Raw genomic sequence first — 10,904 nt, 5'->3', positions numbered from 1 at the left:
GCAACGTCATGAGTCGTGTGGCTTGACCCCATCTTATAAATGAAGGAAAAGAAACTCTAACAGGTGCCAGTTTGTCCAAGGTCACAGAGCTGATGGGTGATGAAGGTAGGATTTGGCAAAAGTTTTACTCCTGAGGGCACGCTCTCTTAGTTACTAAGCGATACCCCCATCGCAGATGCAAATGCCTCAAAATGCTCATTATTGTTTTTACAGGCTCCATGGAATGAATTGTCCCCTCCTAGGCACTAAATGGTCCATTAACTTCAGGCCAGATCAAACCACCGTTGCTATGTGACCTATTTACACTTTGGGGTTCCTCGCCTTTCAGAAGCCTTCAACGCTTCTCAGCTTTAAAGTCTTACATTCACCTTTGATATTGTTTTGTATAATTTTCTTCCTTTTGCAGGCAAGGAAGCTAAAAGGAAAAACAACTTTCCTAAGCTCACTCAAAGAATGAGTGGCAAAGCCAGCAACCGTTGACTCGTCGATGCCTGAGGTGACTCAGATTCCCTGTGTAGCCACTTCTGTAAGGAGAATTCCTTCCAAGGTAATCTGGAACATGCTATAGCCATTGGCCAGACCACTGGGCATTTCATACTTATCAAAGCCCCAGATGGTGCATAACCACTCTAGTGGAAATGTCTCTATAATCCAGCATGGCTACCCTACCCCCGGTCTGCCCTTGGGAGCAATCTTCGACACTGAAATTCTAAAGCAGTAGAAGCTTTGGTGGTCTCTCAGAATTCGTATCTCTCAGAGGCTCTGGGAGGTTAGGAGGAGGACCGAAGGAAATTGAGTCCTGTCTCTCCTTCAGCATTCTTTGTGGATAGATTTTCAGGAAAATATGTTCTGTGAGAAGTAGAAACTTGGAGCACAAGTGCCTTGGGCATTGGGAGAGGTTTCCCCACTGGGTGCCATGGTGAGGCGCCCATCTTGGCATTTGGCGTAGAAATGGAGGAGACCATTCATCCTGCGAGAGCCTGGTGAGAAGATCTCTAAGTCTCAAAGTGTTCCTAGCATCTTTGAAAGGCTCTTAGTGTTTTGGAAGGGCCGGCTGTCAGAGGGACATGGAGTGATACAGATGTGCCATCGTGATATTCCCAGGCTGAATGGGGGAGACCCAGGGAGCTCCTGGGAAGAAAGCTGACTCGACCATGGGCCTTGCAAGGAGCGTCCATACTTCTCGTCAGAGCCCACGAACCCACTCCCACAGCCGGGTCTTCCCAGCGTTTCACTTCCTGGGCCGACTGAAGAAGTTACGTCTATGGTCTGGCCATGGTCTCAGTGATACCCAGTTGGGGGAAAGCAGATAGCAGAGCGACGGGTTAACATTGTGATAAATGCTTTTGCTCCTGTCGCCAGGCAGACTCTCAGTCTGAGCTCTTCTGCACGAGACTCCCAGTGTCCCAAGTGTCAGGGGCAGGATCACTAACCTGTCACAGGGTGCAAGTAGTCCCCATTTCATGGAGCATGCTATCTACCTTCCTGGAGAGCTTGCTTCAGACAAAGTTCTCTCCACTCCCCAAGCCAGAGAGGATGAAAGGTCAGGAAAATGCCTCTGAGAAAACCCTGGTGCGTGCGTCCTGCTGTGTCATCTGGCCACTCGCCTTCACCCCTGCTCTCCCAGCCTACAGCTGCCACGCTTCTGTGCAGAAACGGGCCACGCTGGGTTCCCTCTGAGAGAGATTCTTTTGCTGTTGCCCTAGTAACAGAATTATTAAACCAAGTTCCAGCCTCGGGAGTATTTGTGCCTGGTGAGGTAATGTCTGTCGCATGCAGCCTTTTCATTCCCACCCCAACCCCCTCGCTTCAGGCCCTCTGTGCCTCACACCTAGACTGATGGGCTTGGCTCCTCCCTGGCCCCAGTACCACCTGCTTCTCCCACCCCCCCCCCCTTCCCGGGGTGGCTCCCAGCTGAGCAACACCCTTTCTCAGGCTCAGAGGCCCCTTGTTGGCCAAACCCCGCATTGGCCTGGCATTCAGAGCCTCCCACCGTGGCCCGTAGCACCTTCCGAAGCCCACGATGCTCCTTTCCCAAAGCCCACAGTGCTCCCTCCCAAAGCCCACAGTGCTCCCTGTGTCTTAGCAGAGCAGGCTGCACCTGCAGGCCGGTGATGGAGTAGATCCCAGAAGAACAAACACGGAGAAGCCACAGGACTTAGGTGGCGACTGGTCGGTGAAGAGGCAATACATACAGGGGAGTGTTTAAGCATCTGGGCTTCGGAATGAGACTGTGTATAAAATTTGAGCTCTCTCACTCAATAGCTGTGTGACTTTGGGCAAGTTTCTTTTTCTTTTCTTTTCTTCTTTTTTTAAGATTTATTTATCTTAGAGAGAGAGAGTGTGCATGAGCCGGGGGAGGAGAAGAGAGAGGAAGCAGTCTCCCTGCTGAGCCGGGCTCAGTCCCACAACCCTGAGACCATGGCCTGAGCCAGAGTCCGCGGCTTAACCGACTGCACCACCTAGGCGCCCCTTGGGCAGGTTTCTTCCCTCAAGTCTCAATTTCCTCAAAGGCAACATGGAGACAATGATGGTACCTTCCTCATAAGGGTTTCTCTGCCCAATTAACGATCTTCTAGAGTGCTTTGCTTAGTACCTGTGCACACAGAATCATAGCAGCCATGTTAGCTGGGATGATGAAGGTGGCTGACAGGCGAAGGGTGACCCTGTGGGAAATGGGGCCCAGAGCGGCTCCTGATTTGGGCGAGTGGGGGGAAATCGTGCAGATAGAGAATCCAGGTGCAGAAGGAACCCGCTGGTGAGAACAGATAATGTTTTCATTTGGGGGTTTATTGAGTTTGAAGTGTCACAGCTCACTTGTATGATTGTCACTGAGTGCCAGGCACTATGCTGGCACATTCCATACATTCTCCCTTATATAATTCCCACAGCAGCCCCCTGAGATGAGGATTATTAACACATGGCAGGGTTTAGCAGCTTGCCCAGTTGTTAAGCAGCAGAGCTGGGATTTGAACCCAGGCCTTTGTGTCTCCGGAGCCTGCACACTTTTTACCACTATATGCATTGCTTCCTAAATATCTTGACTCTGGTTAGGAAGTCAGTCCTTTTGTATGTGCGTGTGCATGTGTGTATTGCACACACATGTGCTTTTAGTGCTAAGATGGTCTTTGGGGGAACATAATGGTTTGCATTGCTTCCTGCCGAGGCAGTGGTCTGCCCCCTCACCTGGGGTCCCTGTGTGGAAATTTGGCCCCCAGATTTGGGGACTTCTTTTATGACACATGCTCTCCTGAGCTTGTGCTCCGAGTCAGTGGCTCAGTGCTCACCTCTCCCCTGGTCTTATTCCCAGTTTCCCCCCACATGGTGTTCTTGGTCTTGAAAGTGCATTAACATCTCTGAACCTCACTTTCCTCTTTTGAACAACTTAAGCAGTTATGGAATTGCAGGAAGCATCAAAAAAGATAGATGTTTCTTGAGGAGAGGGGCTGTTTCTGATTTCTCAACATTCCCAGGGCCTGGGCCAGAGCTGGGCATAGACCAGCTGACCTCTGAACGAATACATGACCAACTGACTGCATAGGCTGTTATATATGGTCCTGGGTCCACCCCTTTTGTTTGATCCTACTGAGATTGCTTCCTTTTCCACTTACTGCTGTCCAGGATGGTTACCCCAGTTTTTGTGCTTTGGGGATGACTCTGTTTAAACTTTTGGTGTCAGCTAAACCACAGTGGCAGACTTGGGTTACCCAATTGGGTTACTGGTGCTGGGTATTGGGTGTGTGCCCATATATGTGGTGGGGGATGGGGAGGTGGTGGGAGGTGGCAGGTGTGGAGGGACAAGGGAGTAGACTGGATCATATTTCCTCCAGAGACTTTGTAATGGGGAAGGTGCTCTGAGAACCTGAGGGACATGAATTTACATGCCGTAAATGGAACCCATGCTGTGGTTGAATCTTAAAGACCAATGTGATGGTATCAGGAGGTGAGGACTTTGGGAGGTGATTAGGTCATGAGGGTAAAGGCTAACAAATGGGATTAATGCCTCATCACGGAGGCCTCAGAGAGCTCCCAACCCCTTCTGCCCTGTGAGGATACAAGAAGTTCGAGACTTGGAAAAGGGCCCTCACTCAACTATCCAGCAGCTTGATCTTGGACTTCCAGCTCCCAGACTGTGAGAAATAAATTTCTATTGTTTATAAGACACCTGGGCTGTGGCATTGTACAGCGGGGTACAATGAGTTGGCTTGTAACAGGAATATTCTGTTCTTTTAATAACAATGCTTCAACATGGTGACTTCAAAAATATTTTTCCCCCTATCATTCCATGTAGTGACACTTTCAGTAACCTGCATCTGGATTTTGCTGCTGTTTAATTAAGACTTCACCCTCTAAAAATGCACATTTAATACTCAGAGTAAACCCTTGACTTGTTTCCTCTGAAGATAAACAGGTGAGATAGCTTCTTGAACTCCGAATTCTGAGATAATTAAGATTAGTTGCCATAGAGAGAGAGAGAGAGAGAGACAGAAATGCATTAAAATGTATCATACCTTCCATGTTTAGGAAATTCATTTTGTTAAATATTCAGGGCCATAAAATCTACCCAGACCCAGATACCTATTAATCTGCTGGCCATACAGCATCCAGAGTGATCTTTCCTTGTCAGGAGAGGCTTCTAATTGCTCCGCTCCTCTGCTCAGAAACTTTTAATGGCTCACCATTGTCCTGTGTACCGATGGTGCTCAAGACCCTCAGGATCTGACCCAACTTCCCTTCCCCAGCTCATATGCTACCATCTACCCACGTAGGTGCTGGCTGGCGCCTGCTGGCATCTGCGGTGGGCCAAGCCTCTCTACATTATTTACCCTTTGGATTCTCTTTCTTGTCCTCTTGTGGCTTTGTGAGCTTCTGCTCACTCTTCTGGACCCAGCTCAAATTACACATCCCGTTTAAATGCTGGGCCTCTTTGGATTCTTCCAGACAGAATAATCCTAGGCTTTCTTGGACTTTGCACTTTTATGACAATTCTCATTATAATGCACCACAATTATACATTCTCCCCAGTAGACTGAGAGCGCCTTGGGACCCAGGGACCCACTCATTGTATGAATACGTACAATGCCTTATATGAATACGCATATTCATATAATATCTAGCACATAGTAGGTCCTGAATCACTCTTGTTGGAGCAAATTAAATGAACGGCATTACACTGTCAGTTAAAAGTATGTATTATAAAGTATGATATTATAAAGATTTCTTCAGGGAACGAATGATCCGGCCCAGTGTTGTCTGTGGTGCGCCATATAAAAGCCCCACAGTGTTTTGTTGATGGGGGGTTGTCTTTGTACACCTGGCTGCAGGAGCGTGAAGCTAATCTAGAGCTCACTGCTACCCCTTTGGTTAAGTAGTAGAAAGGTCAAAGTTAGAGGCCACAAAATAATTCCTTCTTTCATGATGCCTATAACAACCTGTGGACACTCTAGATACTCAGTGATGGGAGGCTTATCATTTGATGGTTAAAGTGTGAACTGTGGAGTGAGGTGGACGTGACTCTGAGCTGCATGAATGGCAACTTCCCGACCTTGTCTTCATTTTTGTGATGTGAAAAATGGAGATAATCATATTATATTCCTAAAGTGGCTTTGAGCGTAAATGAAATGTTCAGGCCACACAAACGGGTCCTCAGCACCCAGGAAAGTATTTAACAAAAGGTAGTAGATATTATTTTTGTGTGGTTTTGTAATCGTTCTGGCTTATGAATAGAATGTATAACAGCAATGCAAAATGATGCACTAAGTTTCCCTCAAGAAATAGCAAATGCGGTAATCATTACTGATTTTTTTTTTAAAGATTCCACTTATTTATCAGAAAGAGAGAGTGCGCGCAGAAGCAGGGGGAGCAGCAGGCAGAGGGAGAAGCAGACTCCCCATTGAGCAGGGAACCCAATGTGGGGCTTGATCCCAGGACCCCAGGATCATGCCCTGAGCCAAAGGCAGATGCTTAACCGACTGAGCCACCCAGGCGCCCCATCATTACTGATTTGCTGGCGAGTTACAATATGGTTTGTTATTAGTAGCTGTTCGAGTACTGTCAGGGGCTAGAGCCAGTCCCAGAAGATTCCAAAAGAGCTGCTTAACTAAGGTCATCCGAGGGAAGCCACTCGGATACCTGTGGTTCTGAGTCCAGCAAGACCAGCAGACGAGGTTCCTGGACCAAACAGTGCGCGGATGTGTTTGATGAGGCTGGGACACAGCTGCGTGGAGACGGACCTTCGGCACAACCACACAAAGGGCACGCAGGGCAGGTAATCTCTCTGTTTGTAACGCCAGATTGTAGGAGCCCATCGCCTCCTGTCCTGCATAGGAAACCCCGGAAGAGGAGCTTTCTTGAGACATTACATGGAGGCTACATCGGCAGCCGCCTCTCGATTCTCTTTCTATCAGACCTGTGACTCCCAAAGCTTAGCATTCATTTTGACTATAAGAGTGTAAGTATGTAATCTCTGATGCATACATTTATTAAAAATGGAATCTCCTGTCCTTGGTGTTTTCTTAAGGATTCCTCCCTCTGATAATGCATCACCAAAGCAAAGAGTTGCTTTATTTAATGTACTCTGCTTTTATGATACGTCGTTTTCTTTTTCTTCTTTAAAGGAAAGAGGTTTCTGCAATCAATTTACAGTACATGGGATTGGGAGCATGGGAAGGAAATAATGGGTGTGGAAGTCCGTGAAAGAGGCTGAGGTCTGAGATGACTAGGGTGTTCCTGAAGGTTCCAAGAATGCCCAGGGGCTGGCCCCCAGCCCTCATAAAATCCACGAGAGACCAGTGCCCCATCTGAACCTCCAGGAGCTGCTCCATTGTGAACTCATTCTCCTCCTCCCTCCTCTTCAGCGCCTCTGAAAACCATGAGTAGAGCTGAGGGACGGGCTAACTGAGGGGCCCTTGGATGGAGATCTAGCTGGAAAGAGTCTGGAACCAGGAATGTAGGGACCTGAAGTTTAGTCCTGGTGCTTTCTTAAACTCCCTGTGCAACCTTGGACAAGCCCTTCACTCTCTAGTCTTCTGTTTCACCATCTGTGAATCAAGGGAGCTATGTCTTTGGGTCTCGGGTGCCGTGGAGCCAGGCCAGGGACAAGCAGTGGGGCGGGAAACAGCCCCTTCATCTCCTACCGAAAGGCACATGTCAGCTGTCCTTTATGAACACCTCATCCAAGGCAATGATGCATGATTCTGAGACTGGTGTAATCTGGAACTGGCAGCCTGGAGGTCTGGGATAGCCAGGAGTCACTGGGAGCGCAGGGAAGCTATAACTTGGAAGCTCTTTGCTTCCTTGGGAGGGGAGTGGGGGGGGGGGTCCTTCCTCAGGAAGCCACCATCCCGGGAGCACGTCAGAATAGTATATTTGTATGAAGTCAGACTCTGGTCTTTGGTCTTGGTGGTAAGGAATCTCCACCCCCCCCCCAAAACAAAACAAAAACAATACTCAGAGGATGTGGTGGTCTTTATTCAGAGAAATCAAGGTGAACTGAACAAATCTCAGGACCCTGGTAGAGCAAGAGGGTAAGTTGGGGAATTTTATCAATAAGCAAAATGGGTCCACCTTTGCTCCCTTCGTGGTCCGGTCGCTCGCTCGGGGGCCCGGGCTGAGACCCCCCGCTTCACTGGGACCCCCGCCTTCGCTCAACTCTCGCTTGGGACCATGACCTCTGAGGTGGTGTGGCACCTGCTCTATCAGTCTCACATGCCAACAAAAACAACTTGTATGTCCTCACAAGTATCTGATGATGAACAGAAACAAACAAAGGAAGATATTCATTCTTTAACTATGTCTGGCCATGTTGGTTTTGAGAGTTTGCCTGATCAGCTGGTCAACAGATCCATTCAGCAAGACTTCTGTTTTAATATTCTCTGTGTGGGGGAGACTGGAATTAGAAAATCAACGCTGATTGACGCATTGTTTAATACTAATTTTGAAGACCATGGATCCTCACATTTTTACCCACATGTTAGACTTAGAGCCCAGACATATGAACTCCATGAAAGTAATGTTCGATTGAAATTGACCATTGTGAATACAGTAGGATTTGGTGACCAAATAAACAAAGAAGAGAGCTACCAATCGATAGTTGACTACATAGATGCTCAGTTTGAGGTCTGTCTCCAAGAGGAGCTGAAGATCAAGTGCTCTCTCTTTAACTACCATGATTCTCGCATCCACGTGTGCCTTTACTTCATCTCCCCTACAGGTCACTCTCTGAAGCCACTGGATCTCTTAACAATGAAGAGCCTTGACAGCAAGGTGAACATTATACCAGTGATTGCCAAAGCAGATGCAATTTCTAAAGCTGAATTACAGAAGTTTAAGATCAAGCTCATGAGTGAATTGGTTAGCAACGGTGTTCAGATATACCAGTTTCCAACAGACGATGAAACTATTGCTAAAATCAATGCTTCAATGAATGGACATTTGCCGTTTGCTGTTGTAGGAAGTATGGATGAGGTAAAAGTCGGAAATAAGATGGTCAAAGCTCGCCAGTACCCTTGGGGTGTTGTTCAAGTGGAAAATGAAAACCACTGTGACTTTGTAAAGCCCCGGGAAATGCTCATTTGTACAAACATGGAAGATCTGCGAGAACAGACCCACACTAGGCATTATGAACTTTACAGGCATTGCAAACTGGAGGAAATGGGCTTTACAGATGTGAGCCCAGAGAATAAGCCACTCAGTCTTCAAGAGACCTATGAAGCCAAAAGACATGAATTTTATGGTGAACGTCAGAGGAAGGAAGAAGAAATGAAGGAGATGTTTGTGCAGCGAGTAAAGGAGAAACAAGCCATATTGAAAGAAGCTGAAAGAGAGCTGCAGGCCAAATTTGAACACCTTAAAAGAGTTCATCAAGAAGAGAGAATGAAGCTTGAAGAGAAGAGAAGACTCTTGGAAGAAGAAATAATTGCTTTCTCAAAAAAGAAAGCTACCTCAGAGATATACCAGAACCAGTCCTACATGGCATCGGGCAGCAACCTAAAGAAGGACAAGGACCATAAGAACTCCAATTTTATGTAAAGCAAAGGTTCCAGATCACAGAAGGTCATCACAAGCAAAAATTATTAAAATGTTAGAAGTATGCTTTGATTTTCTTGCTGTTTTTATTTGCTGTATCATTTATTCTATATCTGGCAAATGGCTGTAGTTACTGCCATTTATGGAAAAATATTTTTAAGTATAAGGTTAATACATAAACCACAGTGGGTGATATCACTTTTATATTCACTGTTGTTAGAAGTTTTCAAGTTGCTGGTTTGTGATGAATCTAAATCATTTCTCCTGCTGCCCAGTTATTGTCACTTACGTGCATTGTACCACAGAGCAAAGTGTCAGTGCCATTGAAAATACAGAAGTCATTCATTATATGGCTATCTGATTGCATTTATATTCCAAGATGAACTCCTTTTTTGTACATACTAAAGGTAAATTTTGGGAAATATGTTTTAAAATGTATTATGTACCTGAAGCTCTAACCTCTTTAATAGTTTCATAGAACTTTTTAATTTTTGATACCCATTATCCAATTGGTAACATGATCCTAAGCTTTTGTATCAAATTATGTAACATGGCCTTCCACAGTTCAGTGTGCCTTATTGTGGTTGATGTATTGTTGTGATGAAACAAGATGTGTGTAAAAGTAAAAACATCTAGGTATAAATCCATTTTCTAGTGATGAGCACCTTTGAACCTGGGGTATCGCCACTCTATTTCATTAGAATGTTTTACATACTTGTTGTTTAAAACTCTGTTTTCCAGGGGAAAAATCATAACGTAGAATCATCTTATTAAAAATATTTCTTAAAAAAATTTAAAAAAATAAGCAAAATGGGTCCAGTTAGAATGACACAAGTGACAAGACAAAGGGATTTCTTTTTTTTAATTGAAAAGTTAGTTCATGCCCCTGGGGAATAACTCAAAACAGTTCAAAAAATTATCACTGAAGAATACATTTCTCTCCTACTCTCACTCTTTGGTCTCCATTCATAGAGGCAACCACCTTCTACAATTTGTGGATCCTTACAGAAGTATTCTAGAGGCCATCTGCACATTGCTTCTTTATGTAACAATATACTTGAAGATTGTCCTATAACAGCTTGTATATTCATTAATCATTTCAACAAATATTTGAGTGCCGAGCGAGGGCCAGTTACTGTTTAGGCTTTGAGAATACAACAGTAGAAAAGCAAGATCTCATCCCTCAACATTTTAGGGACAATACCAGAAAATGAACAACTAAATGATGATTATGTAATGTGATAAATGTTGTGAAGAAAAATTGAAAAAGTCTGGGAATAGAAGTGATGGGGCTTTTTTATCTATCTACTTATTTAATTTTTTATTTTAATTCCAGTATATTTATTTTTTATTTTATTTTTAATTTTTAAAAAAATTTTATTTATTTTTTGACAGAGAAAGAGACAGCGAGAGAGGGAACACAAGCAGGGGGAGTGGGAGAGGGAGAAGCAGGCTTCCCGCAGAGCAGGGAGCCTGACCTGAGCAGAAGAAGGCAGACACTTAAGTGAGTGAGCCACCCAGGCGCCCCCCTATTTTTTATTTTTTGAAGATTTTATATGGATAATGTTTATTTTTTATTAAGTTTTTAATTTTAATGCCAGTATAGTTAATATACAGTATTATATTAGTTTCAGGTGTACAATACTTCAGCATTTCCATACGTTACTCTGTGCTCATGATGGTAAGTGTACTCTTTAATCCCCATCACCCGTGTCACCCATCCCCCCACCCACCTTCCTTCTGGTAACCAGCAGCTTGTTCTCTATAGTTAAGAGTCTGTTCTCGGTTTTCTTGGTTTGTCTCTTTTTTTCTCCCTTTGTTCATTTGTTTTGTTTCTTAAATTCCACATATGAGTGAAATCATATGATATTTGTCTT

At 45.0% G+C, this 10,904-nt stretch overlaps 1 protein-coding gene across 2 annotated transcripts; it reads left to right on the top strand.

The window, feature by feature from the left end:
- Positions 1-5,251: 5,251 nt before the first annotated feature.
- On the top strand, positions 5,252-9,814 carry LOC113933466 (septin-10-like). 2 transcript variants are annotated; one of them, XM_027613607.2, is made up of 2 exons: positions 5,252-8,692; positions 8,823-8,878. In XM_027613607.2, the coding sequence occupies exons 1-2, from the start codon at positions 7,666-7,668 to the stop codon at positions 8,876-8,878; spliced, it is 1,083 nt and encodes a 360-aa protein (XP_027469408.1). In that variant the 5' UTR covers positions 5,252-7,665. The 2 variants fall into 2 exon arrangements, with proteins under 2 accessions (XP_027469408.1, XP_027469407.1); XM_027613606.2 differs by having other exon boundaries at positions 5,885-9,814.
- Positions 9,815-10,904: the final 1,090 nt, after the last annotated feature.

Source organism: Zalophus californianus, chromosome 10, assembly GCF_009762305.2.
Source record: "Zalophus californianus isolate mZalCal1 chromosome 10, mZalCal1.pri.v2, whole genome shotgun sequence".
Classification (NCBI taxonomy): Eukaryota; Metazoa; Chordata; class Mammalia; order Carnivora; family Otariidae; genus Zalophus; species Zalophus californianus.
This window is presented reverse-complemented; position numbering and strand designations above follow the sequence as displayed.

What these genes read in the sequence shown, in the direction of transcription:
- LOC113933466 (XM_027613606.2), top strand. Translation starts at nt 7,666, where the DNA reads ATGACCTCTGAGGTGGTGTGGCACCTGCTCTATCAGTCTCACATGCCA.